This window comes from Neopelma chrysocephalum, unplaced genomic scaffold (genome assembly GCF_003984885.1).
Source record: "Neopelma chrysocephalum unplaced genomic scaffold, ASM398488v2 Primary Assembly neopelma1_100, whole genome shotgun sequence".
Lineage (NCBI taxonomy): Eukaryota > Metazoa > Chordata > Aves > Passeriformes > Pipridae > Neopelma > Neopelma chrysocephalum.
The window spans coordinates 290545-316289 of NW_020897763.1; the positions used below are offsets into that span (position 1 = coordinate 290545).

Consider the following 25745-nt stretch of genomic DNA (forward strand, 5'->3'; position numbering starts at 1 on the left):
ACCAACTTGGCAGCTTGTTTTGATCGGGTCGTAACGTGTCCAATGGATCCACACTTTCCCTTGTACTGATGCACTTAATATAATAAGCATTGAGTTGATACCTGACTTCCTAGAATAAGGACAGCCTTACTGTGTAAGTTCTGTATTAGTATTTCACAAATAAAAAGTATATGGCATTGGACTGCTTTTTCCATGTGTAGCTCCTGGGCGCCCAGTTACTGTGGAAAAATCAGTGGCACGTGCTCAATGTGTAGAGTGTCAGCTATCAACAGTTTTTAAACAATCTTTCAATATTTCTGGATGTTGACGTGTAATCTGTATTTGACTTTCACTCACCCCATTTATTACTGCCCTTTCCAGTCATCAAAAGGAAAAGTCCTGTCCCTTTTCCCTCTCCCTCCCCCACATCTAGAGTACAAGTTGGGTTTTGGTGCAACTTAAGCTGTCTCCAGATAACTTTATTTGTTCTAATCCTCACTGGGGTAGGAAAGATTTGAAACACTATGTTAGACTAGACAAAAGCAAAGATGCTGTGTTAGTTCTGGATGCATCTTTTTAATATCAATTATTACTCTTCTCTTTATAAGGGTCTCTAAAATATGTTACTCTATTATAAATCTTACTTTGTGCAATATTGTTTGTGTAGGCTTTTATATACATATTAGCACCTCAGTGTAGAGGTCACTATTTTAAACTGATAGAGAAATAATCCTCAGAAGATACTGCAGTGATTAGTTAGAACCTGTATTACTCCTTATGTGTATGTATGTATTGTCTTCGGTACAAAAATGAGGACTAGGAAATATTTCAATTTAAAACTAATTTACAGATTGAAGTGGTAGTGACTCGTTTAGTAATCTGTGTAAATAAGGTGTTAGAATGGAAAGCTTTTATGATGAGAAGTAATGTGATTCATGCAGGGGTGTAATTTAATCTTAGCAGAAATTCTAGATGACTCAGCGCGGTTCCGAAACGAGCCGTCACTTCTCTGGTGGGTTTTTTTCCACTTTTTATGTTGAGAGGAATTTCATAGCTTTAAGGGTTGTGCAAAGTAAAATTCCTCACAGGCAATAGCGGTTTCAGTTCATCCTTCACATTCAGAGGTTGTATTTCCCAAGGGTTGTTCTTTCCTTTTGACCAAGTCTGCGAGTCTTCCAAGTGCCCGTTCCACCCTTCCCGTGCTGCTCCTCGGCCCTGGCAGTGCAGGCACATCCTGAGGTGGCCCTTCCCTGGCAGCCAGCACTGATCACTCAGGAACTGACAAACCTGCAGAGACCACAAGCTTAACTTCAAAGGCAGAATAAACAGATTGAGCCCCCATTGACCCACTTGTCTCTTTTATTGGGGAAATTGAAACAGAGTGAAGAGGGAATCCATTTGGAAATCCACTGTAAATTCTAGTAGCATGTTTTCAAAGGAATGAGTTAAGACCAGAGTGGTTAATGTTACTTTCCAAACTGTAGCTTCAGTGAAATCTGTGACAACAGCCTGAAATACCTGGAAGATGCTCTGACTGCCTCTTGGATGGAGGGACATGACCCAATAGCATCCTGCTCTCTGTGCTCTGCTCAATTACTAACCTAAAGCCTAATGTCAGATTAAAATGCACATTAAAAAAGGTATCTTTGGATGACCTGAATGTTGCTGATGCATGTTTGGAAGATTCAGGGACAGAGGGGCTGTTTGAGAACCTCTTACTAAATCCACGATCACCTCTGTTGTGCTTTAACCAGACTGACAGACTTTCAAACTCCACCTCACTCTGGATGTAAAGTACAACAGGGATTGCTTGGGAAGCTGGTCACTGTCCAGCCATTGCTTCAGTTGCACTGAAAACAGCAGAGCAGAGTCAGAACAAGGCCCTGATGGCACAGGTCCAAATGTTTTCCAGAACAAGACCTGTAGGACACTGATTTTAGGGAGCTGCAGCTGTTTAGAGATGAAGAAATGAGTTCAAGCCACTTTACTGTTTGAGCAGAACAAATCTCTGGGTAGGGCGAAGTAAATATTTCTGAATATGTCATATTAAATAGCTGCTATTTGAATTTCTCTGAGATTCTTGAAGCAGCCTCCTTAATGAGATAATTAAGGGTTGTTCTAAGACAGGCTGAGAAAGTTGGGACTGCTCAGCCTGGAGAAGAGAAGGAGCATGGAGACTCACAGCTCCTTCCAGGATCTGAAAGGACCTACAGGGAAGACAAAGAGGGACTTTTCATCAGGAACTGGAGTGACAGGGCAAGGGGGAATGGGGACAAACTGAAAGGGGAAGTTTAGATTAGTTATTAGGAAAAAAACTTCACTGTGAGGGTGGTGAGATACTGCCACAAGTTGCCCAGGGAGGTTGTGGATGCCCCAACCCTGGAAGTGTCTGAGGCCAGGTTGGAGCAACCTGGTCTAGTGGGAGGTGTCGCTGCCCATGGCAGGGGGTGGAACGAGATGAGTTTAAGGTCCCTTCCAACCCATTTAGATTCTCTAGTTCTCAGTGGAACCCAGATAGATACAGTTCCCAAATATGAATGTGCTGGTCTGTTACTGTAAATCCTCAGTTTTCCATTTATGAGGATCTGCTCTGTGATATGTGTCAGGTGATGGTAGAAAATGCTCCTGCTTTATGCTGGAGACAACTGTCACTGCCCAAGTGCTCTGTCTGTAGAGGGCTCAGCTTAGAGACATAGAACTGAGCTTGGGCCCTACTTTATTTAAAAGTTCTGGGGATTAAAACATTATAGGGTTAAAGGCAGTGCTAGAAAGGGATTGCAAGTGCAATTTAAAGCTGAAATGCCAGCTGGCTTCGGTTTCCTCTCTCCTTAGACAAGCTCCAAGTCATTTTGTGCAGACACCTGACCTGTTCCTTTCCAGGAAGGAGGGAACACACACGAGGTGTTCGCAGGGGATTTATAAGGAACACTTCTCACAGGTGTAGATCCAGAAAAAGGGCTCTGCTGTGCTCTGCCAGGTTACACTTCAGTCCCCCTGGACGAGGCAAAGTGTCAGAGCTTTCCCCAAGCCCTTCATCGGTCTGAATCCAGATAAACTCTGGAGCTGCAGTTCCCGAGGGGTGCTGAGCCTTGGCAGCTCTGCGCTGGCTGCGGAGGCGGGAGGGGAGGAGAAGGATTGTTTGTTCTCCCCCAGAGCCTGTTCTGGACCTTCTTGTGCTGCCCAGGGATGTGACCCGCGCTCTGAGCAGCGTCCAGGGCGCTCCGAGCATTCACACAAACACCCCCAGCTCCTCCCGATTTCTCTGTACAACATGTAAAGATACCGACTCCTGTATTGCTGTTTGGTGATTTCATTTGATTTGATTGGCAGCTACGATGATTATTTTTTTTTCTGTGGTTTTAATTTATCCGAGGTCTCTGCCTGCAGAGGACGTGTACAATTGCCTGGACGACTGTTTGCTTTGTGCGGCCTTAGTTGTATTTATTGCCCTTGGCGCGTGTGCGGGGGCGGCCCCGCGGCCCCCCCGCGCCGTCGGTAGCTGACTGTATACACCAGTGTCAAACTGTTAAGCTATTTCTTTGTAAAATAGTCCGGCGGAATGCATAGAAATTTTTTTCCTGTAAAGTATTTTTTTAATAAACAAAAAGTCTGATTTTGTCCTTTAAAAACCCGCCTGGGCGCTTCTTTCCTCCGCGGGCTTGGAAGGGGGAAGGAGGGGGGGGCGCTCGGCGCTCGGCTGGCGCTGCCTGGGCGGGCTCGGGCGGGAGGGGGGCAGCAGGCGGAGCGAGTCGAGCGCCGGGTGGTTTCCAGGGTAACGGGGCCGGGGTCGGTCCCGGGGGTCTGTCCCGGGCCAGGGCCGGTCCCGCCGCCCCCCATGGCCTGTCGCGATGCCATTTCATGGTACCAGAAGAAGGTGAGTGCGGCGCGGCGCGGGCGGGCGCTGGCCCGGCCGTGCTCTCAGCCTCCTCTCCCCGCAGATCGGGGCCTACGACCAGCAGATATGGGAGAAGGCCGTGGAGCAGACACAGATGAAGGTACCGGCGGCGGGGGCGGGGGGTGGGTAAGGGCCGGGCCCCTCGCCGCTGAGCCGGCCGTGTGTCCCGCCCCGCAGGGCTTCAAGAACAAGCCGAAGAAGAAGGGGCACATCCAGCCCGACCTCATCGACGTGGATCTGATCAGCGGTGAGCGGGGCCCGGTGTGGAGACGCGGCTCTGGGGCACCGAGGGAACGGCTGGAGCCAGGGGAGGGTTAGGCGGGATATCAGGAAAAGGTTCTTCCCCCAGAGGGCGGTTGGGCACTGAACAGACTCCCCAGGGTAAAGGGCACAGCCCCAAGGCTGCCAGAGCTCAGGGAGTGTTTGGCCAACGCTCTGAGGGACAGGGTGGGATTTGGGGGTGTCTGTGCAGGGCCAGGAGCTGGACTGGATGATCCCTGTGCGTCCCTCCCAGCTCAGGATATTCCATGGTCCTATAAAGGCATCACGGCTTGGGGCAGGGCGGGGGAAGCAGAACCTGCCTGTGCTTCCAGGGGTGCCTCTGCCTGCGAGCCCTGGGGCAAAAGGGGTGTTCGAATCCTGAGAGCAGAGACTGGAGGAGTTCAGGGGGGGTTCAGCAGAAGTGGGTGGTGGTGGGAGCAGGTTTGGGTGGGCAGGGAAGGGGCAGAGCCAGTGCCCTGAGATCAGACAAGAGGCTGCTTTAGCTGTGCCTGTTGGGGCTCTGGAGCTCAGGCAGGTGCCTGAAACTGGGCTGCCCAAAGGGGAACTCATCAGTGAGGGGACTCTTGTGATTCACAATTAATGATGGATTGTTTTCCCTTTAATTCCAGGCTCTACCTTTGCCAAAGCCAAGCCTGAAATTCCCTGGACGTCACTAACGCGGAAGGGGATTGTGAGAGTTGTGTTTTTCCCCTTGTTCAGTCAGTGGTGGATACAGGTCACTTCCCAGAGGATTTTTACGTGGCTCTTGGTGCTCTATGTTATGCAAGGTGAGGGTGGGAGCAGGCTGTGCCATAATCCTTGTTCTGCAAGGAATGTGATGCCAAAAAATGTGTGGATTGGGGACATGGGGTAGGGGTGGACCTGGCATTGCTATGGGAACGGTTGGACTCTGGTCTCCAAGGGCTTTTCCAGCCTTAGGGATTTTGTAGTCTATAAGTTAAAGCATAAGGATCATATCTGGAACCTACTTAATGTACATTTCAAGATGTGTGGCACCAGCATTTGCATAAATTAAATAATAATTACAAAATAAAGCAGGGTAAAAGTAAATAGTCAAGACAGAAGAAGTGGGTCGTGCTGGGTCATAACTGTATGGTTTGATCTAACACAAGATGCTCATCTTTACCTGCATTAAGAGAACCTAAAACCCCTTTCTGCCTCCCGGTGCTGGTGCTTTGCTATCAGCAGCTTTTCCTGGAGCAGAATCCCAGGCTGCTTTGGGTTGGAGGGCACCTTAAAGCTCCTCTGACCGGGGCCGTTTGCTCCTCCCCAGTGGTGGCGGTGGTGCTGTATCTCCTGGTGCCCGCGGTGAGTGCCAGCGAGGTGATGGGCCCCCTGTGCCTGATGCTGCTGCTGGGGACGGTTCACTGCCAGATCGTGTCCACGCAGGTGAACAGACCTGCCGGGAGCAACGGGCTGAGCCGGCGCCGCAGGTGAGGGACCGGGGGTGGCACCGGAGCCAGGGGACAGCAGGGGGCAGGTGGATTGAGTTTTGGCTCCTCTGGGTTGCTGCAGCAAAGATTTTCTCCACGTTTTGCCTGTTGAACCTTTCCTAGTGATGTCCTGGGGGTGTATGCGGAGCTTCTGTTAATCCAAATAAAACTTATATTAAAGAATAAAATTTAATTAAATAAATGAATGATAAAGTGGTTATAGAAGTATTAATAAAATTAGTATAAAATTAAATTGAAGTTAAAATTATAAAGACATTAGAAAATTATTGTAAAATTTATGATAAATTATTATAAATTAAAATTACAAAGTTATTAGACAATTATTGTAAAATTAACTATTAATTATTATAAATTACAAATAATGTATAAATTACAAATATAATATATCAATATTAGGAATAAATTATAATTATAATATTAATTATAATAATATAATTATAATTATATTAATTATTAATTATATTAACTATATCAGTTATAAATATATAATATATATAATATATATTATATATAATATATACAATATGACTATATAACTATGTAATATATTACTACAATATATTACTAAATTAATATAGTATTAATATATTAATAAACAAAGCAATATATTACATTATTTATATTATAATATTAATAATCATTACAATTAGAATATCATGATAATAAATTGTAAATATTATCTATTATAAATTTATAAATTATTACTATAAATTAGCAAGCACAAATTATTATAATTATAAATTATTAACTAGAAATTATTATAAAATTAAAATAAATTTAGATAAATTAATAATTAAATTAAATTGTAAAATTTGTTTAATCCAAATAAAACTTGTTTCTTTAGTCTGCATGGCTTAAGAAAAATAGCCTCTAAAAAGCTGTTCAAATCTCCTTCAGATCTTTTAAGAAACACCAGAAAGTCATGTGTGTTGTGCAAATTTAATTGTCCTTTTCTTAAAACTCAGGAAATTACGCAAATCTGTGGGCGTGGATGGGAACAGTTGGTCTTCTGACAAAAGCAGCAAGGAAGAGCAGTCTGGCTCTGCATCAGTCCTTACCAATTTATCCAGCCTGCTTTTCCAAAGGAGGTACGTGATCCCTGCTGGGTTTGTGGGGACAATTTGATACCTGGAAAATGAACACACCAACTGCTGTCACTGCCAGCCCCACAGCCTGCCAGCTGGCTTATCCTGAATTAGAGCACTCCTCGTACTGGAGGAGGCTGGCTCCTCAGGAATATTTAGAATGTTCTTATTAGATCTTGTAAAATGAGATCATGTGAAACCAAGCATTAGATGAGATGCACACCGTGGTGGAGCTTATTTTTATTTATCAGATAAGTGACCTTATTCGATTTTGTGCTGAAATGATATTGCTGTTTTACCTCATTTCCAGAAGCAATTGTGTCTTCTGGTTTAAGTTGCTTGGACAGTTGTCTCACTTTACCACCTTCCTTTTCTAAAAATAACTCAAGGAAAAGAAGGAGAGATTGTATGGGATAATATTTCATCGTTTCCTTCTTTTTTTCCTAGGTGAGTTTCTTGGTGAGTTTTCGGCTGACAGGTCCTTTCTTTTCATGAGGACTTTTTGTCTTCTGAATTGCTCTTATTTATTTTTTTCAAAATACAAATAATGAAAAATTTCCCCTTGGTTTAGAGGTTTCAAGATACTATTAGAGTGAGGGTGAAGCAGGTATAAATATCTTTAACAGACCCAGCACACAAAGCCTGTCAGCCAAAGACAATGATTTATCCCTCAGATATCTTATTTGATGCTACACCTGTATGGCAAGTGAAAGATATTTTACTCCAAAGAGTTTTTCTTGACATGAAAGTGTTTTATTGTGTTTTCTCTCATAGGAACAGAAGAGTGAAGTTGGTTGCTGAGAAAGGGACCGAGACAGAGAGTGGTGTGAGTGTTGTGAGTGATGGCATTAAACCCAGGCAGGCCAGATCTGAGCACAGGCTGCTGCACTCCAAAGAGAAAAGTAAACTTTCTGACGGGGAGAAGAGCCAGCAGGTACTGCCAGAGGAAACCCCTCTGGAGTCACAGTCTCAGTGTATTCTCTGTGTGCCCAGAAGTGTGTTGGTACTTCACTGCATGGTTTGATCTAACACAAGATGCTCCCTCCTTCTGCTAATGTTTAGGGGACCTAAAACTCCTTTCTGCCTCTCATTCACCAGCTGACATGGTGCTGGTGCTTTGCTGTCAGCATCTTTCCATAGAGTCAGGATAGAATCCCAGACTGGTTTGGGTTGGAAGGGACCTTAAAACTCATCTCATTCCACCCCCTGCCCTGGGCAGGGATCCCTTCCACTAGCCCAGGTTGCTTGGCCAAGTACATCACACACAGACAGTCCTGGAAATGTTTGTGTTTATTTAATTGTTGAGACTTCTGATCCCGAGATGTTCAGTTAAGGGAGAGTGCTGATAACGATTAAAAATAAACAAATTAGCAATTTTCAAAGGCAGTTCTGTAAAATAATTGGCCTTGCAAAGAGTTCCCCACAATATCCTTGCAGAGGGGAGACAGGAAAAACTGAAACAGCCCTTGGGGAGAGAGAAGGAGCTAAAGGATCATGACCTCTGTTGAAATCTCTGAAACACAGAGATTTGGGGAGTCACTTTTGAGGCTCTTCTGGGTTGGTGGTGTGTTAACTCCCACATAAGGAACTTGGAATAGAATCTGTGCAGAATTCTGTCATACTGTGCCATCCCAGCTCCTCTCTGTGAAGGCATTTGGAGAGGGGACACAGCCCAGAATTCCAGGTCTCTGAGCCACCAGCAGCCTTAAGCACAGGAGAATATATGTAAGACACAGCCAAGAGCTGCTGCTGCCTCCTCCTCTTCCTGCCCTTTCCCCAAATCCACCTCCATCCACCCAAAATTCCCTCTCACTATATCTGGGGCAAGACAGGGACGGGGGGGACGAGTTAAAATCTCTGAAGTCTCTGCGATGCCGTGTGTGCTCTGTGGGGATCCCCTGCCTTTGCAGGATGTGAGGGCTGGCTGTGTGTGCCAGGGGAGTAAAGCTGTGGCTTTGAGCCTTTGGTGTGACTCAGGCTGGCCCTCTGTGGTGCCTCAGCCTGGCCTTGGCTGTGCCTTTCCAGGATGAAGGCACCAACAGGGATGGCATTTCGGACGAGCTGTCGAGCGAGGAGGACACTGAGGCCGTGGCACAAAGGGTCCTGTTACCCCGGAGCATGGAAGGGGCCTCCAGTGACAACAGCTATGAGGAGAAGAAGAGGCCTCTGCCTTCTCTGAACCAGGCTGTCTCACAGGTACCCACGTGGAATTTGTGCCATTTCCCACACTTTATTTTGCTATGGACAATGAGCTGGTTTTCCTTTGCTTTCGGCAGGTCAAGCAAGCCCTGAAAGGTGCCAGAGACTCTGACAGTGTTGTGGAATCAGAACTGGAATCTACATTATATGTTCAGGTATGGTCATAAAGTCAAGAGAGGGAGCTTTCCCGGGCCTGACCAGTGCAGGGACATCCTTCCTGTCACAGAATCATGGAATGGGTTGGGTTGGAAGGGACCTTAAAGCTCATCTCCTCCCAACCCCCCTCCATTTGAACAGACCTTTATTAAATGTTTGTGCTTCTGAATTTTCAGGTACAAGGTGTGACTTCCCTCCCTCGCTGTTCATTGGCAGCTTTGTAAACGTTGTTCAGAACTGTGCTGCTTTGTTAAACAAACACAATCAATCAAATAACTCTGTTGGCAGCTCTGAGCTGCCTCTATTTGCTCCTGTTGGAATTGCTGCAATTGCTCTTGTGGTTGGGAGGCAGTGCTGTGCTGTAGCTTTTAAGCTAATAAATTTTGATTTTAAAATCATAGGATGTTCTGAATTGAAAGAGACCCACAAGGATCGAGTCCATTTCCTATAATGAAGGAATAAATCTATTCTGTGATATATACCCAGTCACTTCATTAATTTGTTTTTGCCTCTGCCACTTCCCCCACCTGAAAATAAAACAGAAATAAAATATGTGAATATCAGATTATAAATATGAAAACCTATACATTAATATAAAATAGAAATGAAATCTTAGATTATGGAACAGGTAGAAAAGTTTTACATTTGAAGGAATAAGTCAGCTTTTATTTTGTAAAGTTGTAAAGAAGAAAGGTGGGGAACTAATGGGGTTTGTGTGAGCTCTGATGTAGAAATGCTTCTTCCCAAACTATCCCCGAATAACACTGTCTTAAACTACTTCCATGGGGTGGGTGAAACCGGGAATTCTCATTCCCCCGGGAAGCTGATCCATTGATTACCGGGAGGGAGGAGGAGGTTTTACAAAGCGAGTATGGGGCTGTGCCATGTAGATTTTGCTGCTCTCTGAAGGACTCGAGGCCCTGCCTTGGCGTGGGGTCCCGGAGCTGCAGCGTGAGCCGGCGGGACTCGGAGAGCACCCGGCAGGACTCGGAGACCGAGGACATGCTGTGGGATGATCTCCTGCACGGCCCCGAGTGCCGCTCCTCCTGCACCAGCGACAGCGAGGACACGGCCGTCAGGGACCCCCGCAGGGACCCCAAGGAGGATGTTTTCCAGCAGGTTGGTTCGTGTGGATCCAGTAAAAATACTTTCCCCTTTCCCTCCCTGGCACATGGGAATGCTGTGAGCAACCCAAAAGCTGGGTGAGACCATTCCGTCAACCAGAATCACATGGAAGTCTGGAATGATCTAAACAGTATCATGATTAACTCCCTCCTCCCCACTGGTATTATCTCATTCCAAGCAAAGTATTTCACCCAAATTTGGAATCCCCCCTCAATCTAATTCAGGAAAAAGCATTATTTACTAGCAGGACTGAAGGAGAAGACCCACCTTTTTGCATTGCTCTCTCTTTTATAGAACCATTTGTTCTGGCTGCAGAACACCAGCCCAGCATCTGCCAAAGTGAGTGCTCTGATCTGGGAAGGGAACGACTGCAAGAAGGTGGACATGTCGGTGCTGGAGATCAGTGGGATTATCATGAGCAGGGTAAGGGGGGGTGTGGCACTGCAGCTTCTCCCTCACACTTCAGAAATCAGCCACCAAAGCCCCTGGAAATGGTTACACGTGCAAGTATCAGGTGCAGTATGAAACTGGGCCCTCCCCAGCTGCAAAGACAGTTGTTCCTAAAATTTGCCTAAACCCCAGTTTATGAGGGCTGTTGCAGACTAATCAGCTGATGATTGCTGGTTTTCTCTGCAGTGTGCTGAGGGTGGGGGTTTGATTACTAATTGGCTGGTTGTTGTTGGCTTTGGACTGAAATGGGTGGGATTATTTTAGGCTCTGTCCTGGGAAGGGAAGGGGAACTGACTGCTTGGCTGAGTGGCTGCTGCCACAACAACAGGCCTTTTCCTTGATGCAAGACCCATGTAATCATCCCATTTTTTTTCCTGCTTGCCAGGTGAATGCCTACCAGCAAGGAGTGGGGTATCAAATGCTGGGAAACATCATCACCATCGGATTGGCGTTCCTGCCGTTCCTCTACAGGCTCTTCCGCTTGGATAACCTGGAGCAGCTCTGCTCCATTTCTCTCAAGCAGCTCTTGTACATCTTCTGTGGAGCCCCTGCCAGTGCCCCTGTCATTGTCCTGTCTGCCATCAACTTCCTGGAAAGGCTGTGCTTAACCTGGATGTTTTTCTTCATGATGTGTGTTGCTGAGAGAACCTACAAACAGGTGGGTTTGAAGGTCCTTCCCTGAGCCTGGGGCGGGGATCAAACCCCCCCTGCTCCTGCAAAGACAAGCAGGTCTCAGCCAGCTGAGGGGTCAGAGCTGGTGAGGGAACCAAGGTCAGGGAGGGGAGTGTGGGAAGGCTCCTATTGATCAGTCACAGATTACACCTGTCAGTGTGTAATCTGACCCCTGTACCCCCCTCTCACCTGTCCCCAAGGTCTCACCCTGTCCCCTCTCTGTGCCCAGAGAAGCTGTGGCTGCCCCGTCCCTGGAATTCTCCAAGGCCAGGTTGGACAGGGCTCGGAGCAACCTGGGCTAGTAGAAGGTGTCCTTGCCCATGGCAGGGGGTTGTAGATGAGCTTTAAGGTCCCTTCCAACCCAAACCATTCTGGAATTCTATAAAAACAGCTGCTGCCATTTCCCAGAGAGGTCAAGCACCCAGGTCTCATGTGGGGCTTCCCCAGTCACCCTTTCTGCCAGGTACCCCTAACAATCCCAAGCAATCTGATTTGTTTTAGACTAATTTATGTGTGTGTATGTTTTGTTTTTGACTGCAGAGGTTTTTGTTTGCCAAGCTTTTCAGTCACATCACATCTGCTCGGAAAGCCAGGAAATACGAAATTCCTCACTTCAGGCTCAAGAAGGTGGAGAACATCAAGATCTGGTTATCCCTTCGCTCCTATCTGAAGGTGAGTTCTGATCCAGGGTTTGGTTATTACAGAGGGTGTAACAGTTACAGCTGTTTGTGGTGAGTTTTGGCTTCACAGCTCCACATCCCAACCTCAGCCCTGACCCCGTGTCCTTGTTTCCACAGAGACGAGGCCCCCAGAGGTCTGTGGATGTTGTCGTGTCCTCAGTCTTTTTACTGGCTCTTTCAATTGCTTTTATATGCTGTGCCCAGGTGAGATTTTAACCTTTCTGGTTTTTAAAATAGGGAAAGATCTCTCCAAGTGCTGGAGGCTTTTCTTTCACCAGCATACAAAGAGCTTTTGACCTGGAGCTGTTTGACCCCAAAGCAATGTAGAAAATGTTGCCTTTTTTAAAAGCTTTGTAATCTTTAGTTGGAAGCAGAGATTCATTCTCTGCTTGCATGGGAAAATCTGGGGTTTTATAATCATCAGGCAAACTTCAGGACATGGACATTTGGGCACAAAGGAGAGGAGACTCTGCCCAAGGACCTCAAGTGTTCACAGGATATTTTATTCCAGAGGGCTGATTGCAGCATCCTCTGTAACCACTGTGTGGAAAAGCAGAACTATTAGTTAAACCTTCTAACCTTCCCTAAAGCTGTTGCAGGCAGCAGTGCTGATGCTGGAGCCATTTCTTGGTCAGTGTTCAGGCAGGTTCCTGATCTGAGGATGCAGCTCTGGTAGCAGTGAGGTTGATGGTTTGTAGACACTCTCACTGCTTTGACTGTCTTTGTAAACCACAGGTTTCCAGAGGAAGGAATGACAATCCCAGTCCTGCTGTGTTAGTCCCAGTGAGTCCATACTGGGAAAGGCAGGAGCAGCTCCCTCTGGCTGGGGTGGGTCTGAGGCTGCCAGTGGGACATTTTATTCCCTGTTATTTGGTCAGAGGGAGGGAAGAGAAAAAACAATTTTCCTTTTCTGAGCAGACAGAAAAAAATCAATTCCAAGCTAAAGCCAGGTTAGAAACAAGACTTTTTACTGTGACCTCATTACAGGAATGATTTACACTTTGTGGAGGAACTGCCAGTGCTGGAGAGCACAGAGGGCTGGGCAGAGGAGGAGCAAGGGCAGTGCTTGTGCACTTCTCCCAAGAACAGGCAACTTGTTATTGACATTGGTGCTTTTTTTTTTCCCAATACAGGTTCTTAAGGGCCACAAAACCTTCCTAAATGCAGCTTACAACTGGGAGTTCCTGATGTGGGAGGCAGCACTGCTTCTCTTTTTACTACGTCTGGCATCTCTGGGCTCTGAAACCAACAAGAAATACAGTAACATTTCCATCTTGCTCACTGAACAGGTGACTCCATTTAGCTTGTTCTCCTTTTGCCTTTGTTTGGATATAATTACTGTATTTGAAACCAGCTTAAACACTAGAATCAAACTTTAAAATTTAGAAATCCACCCTTGTGTTGGCCAGAAGGCAACAAAGCACTGGACAGCAGGGCAGGGGTGAGCTGGTGATGTTGGGACAGACTCAGATTCTAAAGTTCTAGATGGTTTTTGTCTCTGGGTTAGCCAAAACAATTGGAAAAAGAACGATGTTATCAGTGCTAAATTCACTTCTTCAGGAGTGACAGCAGACTGCAAAAATGGCTTTAGTTTCCCTTAGTAATGAATCACTGGGGGCTGGTGCTGGGATATCAACACCTGGTCTGTGCTGTCTGTCACAGATAAACTTGTACCTGAAGATGGAGAAGAAGCCAAACAAGAAGGAGCAGCTGTCTCTGGTAAACAATGTTCTGAAACTGTCCACAAAGCTGCTGAAGGTAAGATACTCTGAACAGCTCAGTTTTATGGAATTGGTGCCTAAAGGTAATACCCATGTGGCTCTTGATTAGGTAAGAGCTGGCTCTCACTCACAAAGGGAGTTCTTCTGTGCTCCTGCAGCTGTGACATGAGCTGGAGCAGTACAAGAACACTTTGGTTAATTAGTGCTGTGAACAGACTGTGGATTCAGCAGGAAACATCTCTGGAACAGAGTGGGAATTCCTGTACATACGTTTGAGAAAGGACACAGAGGCAGCACAGTCTGTTGGAGTGCCAGTGTTAAGCTCAAAGTCAGAGGATGAATTGCTTTGCTATTGGTGAATGTTAATGGGCTCTTTTCCTTGTCCTTCCACTGCAGGAACTGGATAGTCCCTTCAGGCTGTATGGACTGACCATGAACCCCCTGATCTACAACATCACACGGGTTGTCATCCTCTCTGCTGTCTCAGGAGTTATCAGTGACCTTCTGGGGTTCAATATCAGAGTAAGTGTCCTGTACAAACCAACAGCAACAGCTCTGGGGGCCCCCAAACTCCTCCTGCCCGAGCAGAAAGGTTTGCACTGGTAATTCAGTGACCAGCCTGTGCTGGGTGAGTCCCCACCTCCCTGAGCCAGTTTTGGGGGGAAGGACAGGGCTGACTCCAGTTTCATTTGAGTTCCGGTCAAGCTGTTAGAATCCAGGGTTCCTTCCCTTTATCCCAGTCCTCCTGTGGCTCATCCTGCTGGAGCTCACTGAGCAGAGCAGGATGGGGAAGGGAGACAGTCTCACCTGTGGATGTAGAACATGCAGACCTAAGGCTGTCAGACCCAAACTCACTCTCTGTCTCTTTGCAGTTATGGAAAATTAAACCATGAACCGACAGAACATCAGCCCTGGGCATCTCCACCAGAGAGAAGAGAACCTCAGGTGTGGGCAGAAAGCAGAAAACTGATGGAAATCTGTAATTACAACTTTCAAACAGATTCTCAGTGTTATCAGAAGTTTTCTTTCTGCTTTACTGTTCTACACCACCCAGAACCAACTGGTCTCATCAGTGATGTCATCCCATGGCATGCACACAGAAAAACTGCATTAATGGGGCCAAATCCTGGCAGCTGGCACTGAAACCAGCAGGAAGTGGTGTGGGACATCAAACCCTGAAGCCATCCAAGAGCTGCAGCTGGAGGGGCACCAATGGCTGTGAACTGGTGCCACGTTTCTGCAAAACCTGAATCCTGGGATGTGACAAGGAGGGAGTGTCAGCCCTCCCATCCCAGCCAGCCTTCCTGGAGCTACACTGGAATATTTCAGCTCAATCATCCTTAGCTGCACTTGTCTGGCTGTGCTGAGGAGAGTCTCAATCCTTAAAAGCTCCACGTGCTTGAGGCTTTGCCTCTGTCCTGAACCACTGCAGGATGTGAATTCCACCTCAGGATGTGAATTCCAGCCCTCCCTGCTGCCACTCCAGCAATACCAGAGTCCTGCTGTTGGCTTAGGCTGGGGCTGCTGCGAAGAAATGATGAGTATTTTTCTGAAAACATTAATTACAGGAGAAAAACCTCTCCACAAATACTACAGGGAAAGTGTTTATGAGCCGTAGAACATTTTGCCAGGTCTGTTCCCTGGAACACTCCACTCCATCCTTGTCCTGCCTGAGAACAGCTCTGGCAAAGGCCTCCTCAGGTTAGTGTTTAGAAAGGGCAGAGGAGAGAAAGAAAACGTTTTAAAGCTTCTGTTACATTTCCCTTCACTGGCTCTGTCAGCTTCTATTTATTAGTAATGAAAAGAGCAAAAACTGAGGAACTTTTCAGAGCTTCATTCTTTCACAGGAGGGTAAGATGGCAGAAGCATTTTTGGTAGTAAATTGTTTACAGCTATTTTCTGTACAAGGAAAAGTTGTGAGATGTAAAAGGAGATGACAATTTTATATAGCAAAATGTACAAATAAACCTACAGGACAAGCATCTCATCATTACCCACTGTTTCTACAGGACTTGATGATTTTTATACCACCTTTGTCGAGCATTTGCTATTTGAATGGGGGGGGGAGAGTGTCAAGGACAATTCCAATAATAAATTGCATTTGTTTTCCAGAAGAGCAGCATGTTTGTGGGTAAAACCTGGGGTCACAGCCCTGAAAGCCAACCAAGAACCTGGTTTATACAGTGCAGAACCAACAGGCCACGAACTGGAGTTTGTTTTTAATATCTATATAAAAAATAATGAGCGATTTACAGGTCTCTCTCTAGTCAGAACCTCAGAAGTCTGTATAAAGGTGCTGTACAATATATAAACATTTACACCCAGTACATCCATACATTGCTTAGCATTCCAAGGCCACATGGCTAAGTCGGATACAGGAAGTACAGATACAAGGTCTATGGAAGGAGAAATCACACACAGGTAAGACATTATCACATTAACATATAGAAAAAAATCGAGGGGAGTTGATGGCAGGGGAATCATTTCAGTGGTGCTACTTAATTCATCTGGAATTAAAGGTCTGGATCTGTCACTGTACTCAGTGGTCAGGGCGAGTGCACACAGCTCAACATAAACCACCCTCTGGGGAAGGGCACAGGGGGAATATCTACACAGGCTACTTCAGAGTATTAAATATTTCACAGTCATACTCCACCCAGGGAGTATTTGTACGTGTGATGCTACACAGCAAACCTGGATGGATCGCCCGGGGCCGAGCAGCAGAGCACAGTTCAGAGCTGCTCTAAAGCCTTTTGAATTCCCAAAGTCTTTGTGGAAAAGCTGGCTGAGCAGTCAGCTGTGCTTGGGAAGAATTCCACTCAGAACTGCCTCACTGTGCTTCATCAGCCTTTAAAAACATCCCATGTTTCAAAGCCAAAGGGAGATATTTGCTTGTTCCATTTCAAAGAGCAAATCCTATTAGTTTGAGTTTTGAGTAAGTAAAGCTCCATCCTTTACTCCTCCTTTTCTTGCAAACTGGACCAAGGGGCTCCTTTTACCATTAAAAACCCAAACATGTCAGGAAATCATCACTGAAACTATGAATAAAATAAACCCCTTCAGCTTCTGCTGTTCTTACAGCTTTGGGACTGAGGTGTCAGGAGGTTCTGGTGGTCACATCCCTTTTTAAAAGTCTCTGCCAGCCCAAACCATGGACAGTGAGTCTCCTGTACCTTCTGTGTCATCAACACTCCTTGATCACACATTCCATGTAAATATGGGAGAGTTCTAATACACACAGGCAAAAACTTCACTGACGAAGCTGCTCTGGCAGCTGGGTCTGTCTAAGGTCAGTTGTTACCTCTACAGAGGGAAAAAAATCCAATTCCTAACTAGCATTAGTTAATTAAAGATGGGACTTCAGTATCAGCTCCACACCAAGGCTGAGGATTTCGCGGTGCCACAAGTGAAACCAAAGGAATTATGTTATTTAACAGAACCCAGAATTTCCTCTCCTCACACAAGATGTTTGCAAACCAAATCCCTACGGATCGAGGAAATGAAGCAATTTTGCTGCGTTCAGAAAACACAAAATTATATCAAATACCATTTTTATCGACAGGGTTTGGTATCAGGTATAAAAATCCCAGGAAACACATCAACTGAGCAGCATCAGTGGCTCGTTTGCTGCCCTGGAACTGACAGAACCAACTCGCCCATGTCCTTCCTGACCCAGCAAGAACACGTGGGTTTCCTGACGCAAACATGCACCACGCTCTGAGAAAACACCCACCTCAGCCCAAACCTGCCTTGCCTGTGACTGGAATCCACGGGGGGAGGATTAGATTGACTGGATACAGTAGATAAACTTGGCACAAGAGCAGGAAGTGAGTCAGGATCACATTGGCAACAGAGGCATTAAATAACTTTGTTCAGACCTCACAACACTCGGAGAAGCCGCAGCAGTGCAACGTTGGGAGCAGCAGACAAGGGCCTGCACGGGGACACGGGGACAGCAGCTCATGGCAGAGTTTCACTGAAGCATCCAAAAGGTCCTTCATGCAGCTTAGATAATTTAAGAACAAATCAAACCCTTTCCCCCCCCTTCCAACCAGTTTCTGAGACAAAAAAACAAAAAAAAAAAGACAACTGTGTGAAAAGAACCAATGCTTTAAATGACCCTTATTGGAAAACTGGTTAAAACATGTTCTAAAAAAAACAGTGTCAGTCAGTCACACCCGTTTTCCAGCCACTCCTGCTGCTGGGGTGCCCTTAGTGGGGACCCTCCACGGCCCGGGAGTTATCGGCGTTTTCCTCACTGGAGAACCCTCGGGGTGGGAAGTTCCATCTTTGGTTTCATGGGGCAGCTCCACGTGTCTCCCTCCGTGGTGCCTGTTCAGCGTGACAGTCTCCTGTGGTTCCCCCCTCCTCTGTTTCTCCATGGAAAGCAGTGGGATGTTGGACAGGCTGGAGGTTTTGAACCTGCTGGAACTTGGCTCTCCAGAGCTGGACTTGGTTAATAAATCGTCCTCGGAGGCGTTTCTCCTGCAGTCCCTCAAGGGAAGGTTGTTCCCCTCAAACGCTGGGTAGTGTCTCTCTGCAGACCACCCTTCCATCCTTCCTGGAGTTTTCTGCTTCATGTCTTTCCTGCTGACTCCTGGTTTACCAATCCCACCTTTCAACTGCTCCACACCACCAGTTCTGCCTTGGCTCCTTCCCACCGTTTCTGCACTTCCCGGCTTCCCGAGATGCCTGTGGGGGCTGGCTGACCTTCCTTGGTTTCCACTGGAATACTCTCTTTTGTCACTATTGTTCGTTCCTATTTCTGTGGTTTTACTCTCACTCCCTCTGGATCTGCCAGGTTGATGTGAGAGATTGTTCTTTTCAGGATCCCCTTTCCTGGGGCTGTGGAATCCCCTGGGAGGGTGTCCCTCAGCAGCCCCCGACTTTGCTGGACTGGCAGATCTGTCTCTTCCTGTCCCTGCTTCCAAACTACCTTTAGTGATTCCAAACCCAGGGCTGGAGGGACATTCCCATCTGTTCTTTGTTCTCTGGGGAGAAGACTGAGGCTTCCTCTCACTCTGGTTTTCAGTTAAAGTGCTTATCTTGTCAGGCACAGTGTTCTCTGCTTGTTCCAGTTCCTCAGACAGCTGAACTCTGGTTAAAGCTTCTCCTGGTACTGGTAAATAACACACTTCAGATGGGGAAGCAGAATGGGAAGATGAAGATAATGGTGACTGTTCTTCATATATTACATTTGACGAAGATGGATTGTAACTATCCCAATCACCTGGAAGTGAACAGCGAGAGATTTGACTGAACAACTACACAAAAAATAATAATCACTAAATATTTCACAATTTTAGCACCTCACCAGCAAATTATTGAGTTCAATTTAAGAAACATTATGGAGTGGCATATTCTCAAAGCCTTATTTAGCCAGATTTACTTATTGTGTTTTTCTACAAGCTACAACAACCCTGAGGATGTGATTTTGGAAAAAAAAAACCAACTAGGGCTCAGAATGCTGCCTGATCCCTGCAGGACTGACACGGTCTTGGATCAAAACAGTTTTAGAGCCTACACAGCAAAATTGAAAAATAGAAAGTCCCTGACCTACATTGTTTAATATGAGAAAACTAAATGAACTGGAACTGTTATGCTAAAAGAAACCTGAAACAGTGAAAAGTCGAGGTTATTCATAGCTTTGCACTTAAATAACAGGAAGAGATGGAACACAAGACATGCGGATTTACCAAGTCTTTAAGGAAAAACCAAGAAAAGCACTGAAAGCCCTTAATGTTGCTCAGGTTTCACGTAGGGACACAGACTGGAAGGAGCCAAACCTGAAGGAGGAAGAGAAAAAGCCCAGAAGTACATACCAAAAAAAATCACAGAGTACAGCAAGCAAGATTTCAACCAGAAATGTGGGATTAACAGCAAGGCAAGAGGCAACAAACCCTTCCCCACTCCAGCACCTCCTTCACATCCCAGACCCCACTCTGCACAGAGGGATGGGTGGGATGTGCTCCAGAGGTTCCCTCAGACTTCTGGTGATTCTGTGTTTCTCCCTCAAGCTCAGGGGATTTCTGTGAACAAAAGGGCCAGGAGTGATCCCAGATAATCCCTGCACATCCCTGGTGGATAAACTCCACTGATCACTGCTGGAGTCACACGGAGCTGTTGGGGAGGAGAAAGCAGGAGGTGCCCCCACGCTCATTTTAATGGAAATGTCATTTTAAAAAGAACCTCCCCGTAGCATTACAGAACATCCTGAGCTGGAAGGGACCCACAGGGATTGTCCAGTCCAACTCCTGGCCCTGCCCAGGACACCCCAACACCCCACCCTGTCCCTGAGGGCACTGTCCAAAGGCTCCTGGAGCTCTGGCAGATCTGGGGCTGTGACAGTTCCCTGTTCAGTGCCCAACCACTCAACCAGAAGCTCATCAGAGCACAAGGCAGATTGTATTTAACTATGTTTAACTATATTTAACTTTCCCCCTCAGTGAGGGGGTGATTCAGGGTGAGAGCCAGGCCCAGGCAGGGTTTGTGCAGGCTGAGCCCAGCACAGCCCTGGTAGCACAGATGGGCTGTTTCCATGCCCTGCACTAATTCCCTGATTTCACTGTGCTGGGCAGGGCAGAGCACTGGGATGTTCAGGGTCCTTTTCAAGCTCTCAAGAGGAAAAATGGAGACAGCTCTGAGCAGATTTTACCCCTGGAGTGAACATCAGTTGCTGCCTGTAAATGAACACACAAAGTATCTGGGAGTTCAAACTGCGTGTTTGGGATTTTGAAAGGATAAACTCAGGGTTGGGACTGGGATAGAAAAGTTCTTTATCAGAATAAAAGTGACCCTCCAATTTAGGAAGTTCATCATGAGCACCCTGGTGGCAACATCAGGGGATAAAAGACTAAAATGCATATTTGGGAATCAGGTGCTCTTTGCTTTAAAATGCTGCCACTGCCACAAGTCTTTGATTTGCAGTTTTGGAGCCCTGGCAGACCCCAAATCATCAGTTCTGAGCTCTGTGGCTCCTGTAAACGTTTGCTTTGCTGTCCTTCCTTTTATCTGGCCTATGAAATTGTCCTTTCCTGTTGTAGAGGCAAAAATCACCTTCAATCAAACCAAATCCCTTTGGAGAACAAAGTTGTCCCTCTCCTGCTTCCTGAAGTTTTGGCTTTAAAAAACAAAGCATTCCATGACTTAGAAGGCTAAAAACTGAAATGAATCTGTACAGAAATCATATTTTAACAATACAGGCATTTTTAACTGAGTACTGCAGCATAGAGAATTTTAATTTAAATTAGAAGGCAATCAGGGTTAATCATTTTTATAGGGAAGCTTGATTAGCTTGGACAGAGCTGAGAAACTTATTAAAATATGGAATAATTTCACAGGGTTTAATATTCCTAAATACTTGTCATGTGTTAATTGTACTGAAAATATTCCTCCTCTTTTAAAACAAATATTTCAATTTTCTACTTTTGTATTTTAATTTTTAATTGAATTCAATAATAAATAAACACCTTCACAGCTGTCACAAAGGGAACTGCCAACTACTGCAGTGAACAAGCACCAGAATCTGCTTATCCCACTTTCTTCCCCCACCCTGGACAAAACCAAGCAGCCCTTGAGACAACATACTGTGATCTGGAATCAATCCAGTCCCTGGTCTCAGCAGCAGCAAAACTTTGTTCCCTCCAGCCTGAATCAGCTCAATGGCTCGTGTGTGAGTGATTCCTTGGGTGGGTTCTCCATTAATTTCCACTATTTGGTCACCAACCTGAGGAGAAAAGAGCAAGCAGGTGAGTCTCTGGGAATCTCTGACACTGTAAAGTGGTTTTTAGTTTAGAAGGAAAAAATGAAATAATAGAGGCAGGTGCTTCTGTTTTCCCTCTTGTGCTGAAATCCACCCAGCAACAGTGACACCACTCCAGGGGTGATGAGCAGGGTGTGACCCAGGGCTCTGGGGGCTCACAGGTCACACAGGTTGTGTCCTCAGCCAGCTCAGGGAAAGAAGGTCTCCAAGTTCTCATTACTGACACATTCTACCACTTATTCACAAGGGATTTTTATTTACAGTGATGGTGTTTAGTTTCTATCTACTATTCTATCTACATCTACAAGTGATGAGGCAGATCCCATGAGGTGCTTGAACGTATTTTCCTTCTGGATGGTGGTGTGGAGGGAGCACAGGGAGGAACCACATCCCACCTGAGTGAGGTCACACTCCCCAGGTGAGGTGAGGGGCACCTTCACCCAGTGCAGAGCTCAACGGGGCACAAAATTGGGAATGGCAGGGAAGGAATTGTTATTCCAGGCAGGAGAGATCAGTGCTGAGGTCTCTGAGGCCAATTAACAACTCACAGAGGTGCTGGGCAGGTAATTCCAGCTCACACCAACCCCACGGGCTGCTGGAAAGGGGTTGGGATAAGCATCAAAAAGGGATGTCTGTTTGGGAAAATAGGAAAAAGGGGAAGCCTATCTGGCACTGCCCAGAACAGCCAAGGGATGTCACTGCTGTGTAACAAGAGCAGCTCGAAGAGAATGTTTGGGCTTCCTTAAATAAACTCTGCCAAAGGAGGTCAGTGCTGGCTCAGGGTGGGACAGGGACACACTGACAGCTCAGCTGGGTGAGAAATTCCTCTTCAGTGTGTTAAAAGCACAGCCAGAAAGAGACACCGTGTCCAGATGAGGAGGGAGACAAACTGAATGACAGGGGAAGTGTGAATTCCCTCAGGCTGGGAGAGCTCAGCCCCTCCTGCTCTGAGCCCAGCTGGGGACACTGAGCTGGGGACACTCCATCCCTGCACAGGGAGGGGTGAGGGGGTGGGAAGGGGCTTTACAAAAGGCTGCTGTACCCAAACCCCATGTGGAAATCACTGGGGGAGCTGGAGCTGGAGCTCTCAGCAGGATTTTGCTGCCTCAGCCCCCACAGAGCCAGGGCACAGATTGTCTGAGTGACACAGGAACAGTCAGCTGGGACCTTGGAGAGTCAGGGGATATCCTGAGCTGGGAGGGACCCACAAGGATCATCAAGTCCAACTCCTGGCCCTGCACAGACACCCCAAAATCCCACCCTGTCCCTGAGAGCGTTGTTTAAACACTCCTTGAGCTCTGGCAGGTTTGGGGCTGTGCCCACTGCCCTGGGGAGCCTGTTCAGTGCCCAACCACCCTCTGGGGGAAGAACCTTTCCCTGAGATCCAACCTGACCCTGCCCTGACACAGCTCCAGTTGTTCCTGGGTCCTGTCTCTGCTCACAGACAGCAGAGATCAGAGCTGCCCCTCACAAGGAAGCTGCAGACCCTGATGAGGTCTGACCTCAGTCTTTTCTTCTCTGGGCTGAACAACCTTCTGGTTGCCCAAAAAGCAAAGCCCTGCTGCTCAGTGTGACACCACTTAAAGAAGGAAAACAAGAGAAAATATTAGCACTGAACACCACACTTGTGTAGTCTCTGAAGCATGAGGGAAAAAAACCTCATCGATGTGAAGAATTGGATAAGACAAGTTAACAATACTTAAGAGTTCCACATCCAATTAAGCCTCACAGCAAGTATCTGTGTCAGCCCCATCCTGCAAATACAAACGGAGGCAGAACCATGTGCCAGTGGCCACAAGTGCAGGGAGCAGCAGGACTGCAGTGGGATGGCATCTCATGGGCACCTGGCTCAGCTCCACACTCCAGCCTCTGAAAATCCAGCTCTGGGAAGCAGCCACAGAGTCTCACCTACCACCATTCTTTGCTATTGCACACATGTATTTGGTTTTACTACAATATCTGAGAGTGAATTCCTCACATAAAGATAAGAATTAATGTAATATTTTGAAAAAAATCAGGTTTGGATCCCCAGAGATGGCACAGAACAGCAACAATACAATGTACACACACATATTCCTTAAAAATTCACTGACTTGGACACAGATTCTCCTTTCAGCTTTCTGTTCCTCTGTGCAATCTCTTGTTGGGGTACTAAAGTACCCTGAGGAGCTGGGTCAGGGATATTACTGGAACTCAAGCAAGGCTGGACAGTTCCTTTTGGATGCTCATGGAGCTGTTCATGGATCTCTCCCCTAAAACCCCACTGCTGTCACCACACAGGGACAGTTGGAAGAAGGGTAGAGGCCCAGCTGCTGTTCTGGGACCCTGTGCTCATGGAAAAACCAAGTTTCTTGCCACTTCAGGTAAATTAATGCATCAACTTGATCAGTAAATTGATTAGAGAAGCCAAACTCACGTGCACCCTCCCGTCCTTGACCGCTGGCCCGTCCTCAGCCAGGCGCAGGATGAACAAGCCCATGTTATATTCCTTCCCTCCTCGGAGGCTGAACCCAAACCCTCGAGGGCCCCTTTCCAGCTCCACTGGGAAACAGCCTGGACTCTGTGCAGAGGAAAAAGGAAAAAAAAAAACCAACAAAAAACCAAGAGATGAGGACCTACAGGCAGATTGAAACATTTGTTTCACACATTTCTATATTTTGAGATGTTTTAAACGGAATCCACCCCAGCTCAGGTGTGACTCGGGGTAATGGTTCCATTTCAAGTCTAAACATACAGAACATCTTCCCTTCTGAGAGATGAATAAAACCCTTCATGAAACTTTGCCAAAAGGGTCTGTAGCAGCTCCATGACACGCATTTTCTGTTTCTTTCGTAATTATAATGAGAATTCCCTTATCCTAAGGAGACAATCAAATTTAAACCATGAGCAAAAACACTCTGTGAGACGCTTCAGTGCGTTTTTAAACACAGCTCTTCTACCCACATCTGACAGGGAAATGTTTAATTGTCCTGCTTTCCAGAACTCCGTGGCAATGCCACTGATGGATGAGTATTCCATGTCTCCACATGGAATACTCTGGATGGACTCCTGTACCTGGGAATGACGGCCAACACCTGGAGCAGCATCCGACTGTGCCACGTGCTTGTGCTCGGGCCAGGACAGACGGTAACCACCAGAGACTTCTTTCCCAGCTTCACCTTCTGTAGCTCCCCTGTGGAGAGATGAAAGGACATGGATTTTACCTCCACACCAACCCCTCTGCCCAAGCTTTTCCCGCCGTTCCCAGCCCTGTTCCCAGACCTGTCTGTGCCAGGGGGGTTGATCTGTGCCGGTCCCAGCGGTCGGTGCTGTGGGGCCGGGCTCTGCCGGGCTGAGTTTGTCCCCGAGGGGGGCCCACGGTGCTCTGAAATCCAAACAGAACCAACAGTCAGATGTCCTAGTTAGAACAGCTGGGACCAGTTCATCACTGCATGGGTGTAACCCAAAACTGTGTATTCTATAGCCTTCCAGGCCATTTCCCAGAAACTGTTATCAATAGACCATTTACACCACCTGCCCAGAGCAGCCCTGACTCCTCAGGCTCTAAACTGGGTGTTCAGAGGCCTGTGAGACAGGAGGGTGCTCCTGTCCTCACACCCATTGTGGAACCTCTGAGGGAGGTACTGGGCATTCCTGCCTGAACTGGAGGATAGATAATCTTGGAGTCTTGGGACTTTTTTAACCACTCATGGGATCCAGAGGAAGACTGCAGACCACTTCTCTCAACCAGACTGCAACCACCACTCTTGCCCAGATTGCACCAGCACTCTCACCAACAGGTTTTTCCCTCTCCTTTTACTTTGGACTCAGGGGGCCCAATGAACTCCACTCTGTTCCTGCCCCAGGGTGCTGGGTTATACATTTGGGTTTTGTGGGTTAAAACCAACTGTTTGTTTGTATAATTGTATTATTGTATTATTTTATTAAATTGTTATTCTGACTTATAATCTCTCTTTTGAGTTGAGTTCATTTCCCATGCTGGTTTACCTTTAAACCAGCACATAGACCTTCCCAAACCCACAGCTGGGATCAGAATGACCACCAGCGCTGCTGCTGCTCCCAAGGAATCCCCCAGCGGCACCTCGGGCTGAGCTGAGCTCGCTCACACACGAGGATTTTCCAATCCAGGAACACAAGTGCAGCTCGTTGGTTCCATGAAATAAATCCCTGTTTTTATTCTTCTGGCCTGGATCAGGAACAGTGTGGCCAACAGGTCCAGGGAAGTGATTCTTCCCCTGGACTCAGCACTGGTGAGGCCACCCCTGGAGTGCTGTGTCCAGTTCTG

At 46.7% G+C, this 25745-nt stretch overlaps 2 protein-coding genes across 9 annotated transcripts in view; one reads left to right on the forward strand and one right to left on the reverse strand.

Moving 5' to 3' along the window:
- Positions 1-15691, forward strand: part of LOC113973324 (putative homeodomain transcription factor 1) — a 30323-nt gene extending 14632 nt beyond the window's left edge. For 3 of the 6 annotated variants that reach the window (XM_027695279.1, XM_027695282.1, XM_027695283.1), the window contains exons 7-23: positions 3918-3974; positions 4052-4121; positions 4765-4923; positions 5430-5589; positions 6576-6698; positions 7470-7629; positions 8721-8891; positions 8972-9049; positions 9960-10169; positions 10470-10598; positions 11011-11283; positions 11838-11969; positions 12095-12181; positions 13111-13266; positions 13640-13735; positions 14095-14220; positions 14571-15691. In XM_027695279.1, the coding sequence (XP_027551080.1) occupies positions 3918-3974; positions 4052-4121; positions 4765-4923; positions 5430-5589; positions 6576-6698; positions 7470-7629; positions 8721-8891; positions 8972-9049; positions 9960-10169; positions 10470-10598; positions 11011-11283; positions 11838-11969; positions 12095-12181; positions 13111-13266; positions 13640-13735; positions 14095-14220; positions 14571-14591 (2208 nt within the window). In that variant the 3' untranslated portion in view covers positions 14592-15691. Of the gene's footprint in view, positions 1-3728; positions 3854-3917; positions 3975-4051; positions 4122-4764; positions 4924-5429; positions 5590-6575; positions 6699-7469; positions 7630-8720; positions 8892-8971; positions 9050-9959; positions 10170-10469; positions 10599-11010; positions 11284-11837; positions 11970-12094; positions 12182-13110; positions 13267-13639; positions 13736-14094; positions 14221-14570 lie in introns of those variants that run through there. The other 3 variants (XM_027695286.1, XM_027695281.1, XM_027695280.1) reach the window with 3 other exon arrangements.
- Positions 15692-15902: 211 nt separating this feature from the next.
- Positions 15903-25745, reverse strand: part of MAGI3 (membrane associated guanylate kinase, WW and PDZ domain containing 3) — a 68624-nt gene continuing 58781 nt past the window's right edge. For 2 of the 3 annotated variants that reach the window (XM_027695277.1, XM_027695276.1), the window contains 5 exons: positions 24722-24824; positions 24515-24632; positions 23877-24020; positions 21286-21424; positions 15903-18928 (listed from right to left, as the gene is read on the reverse strand). In XM_027695277.1, the coding sequence (XP_027551078.1) occupies positions 17871-18928; positions 21286-21424; positions 23877-24020; positions 24515-24632; positions 24722-24824 (1562 nt within the window). In that variant the 3' untranslated portion in view covers positions 15903-17870. Of the gene's footprint in view, positions 18929-19394; positions 19485-21285; positions 21425-23876; positions 24021-24514; positions 24633-24721; positions 24825-25745 lie in introns of all 3 variants that reach the window. The other variant, XM_027695278.1, reaches the window with a different exon arrangement.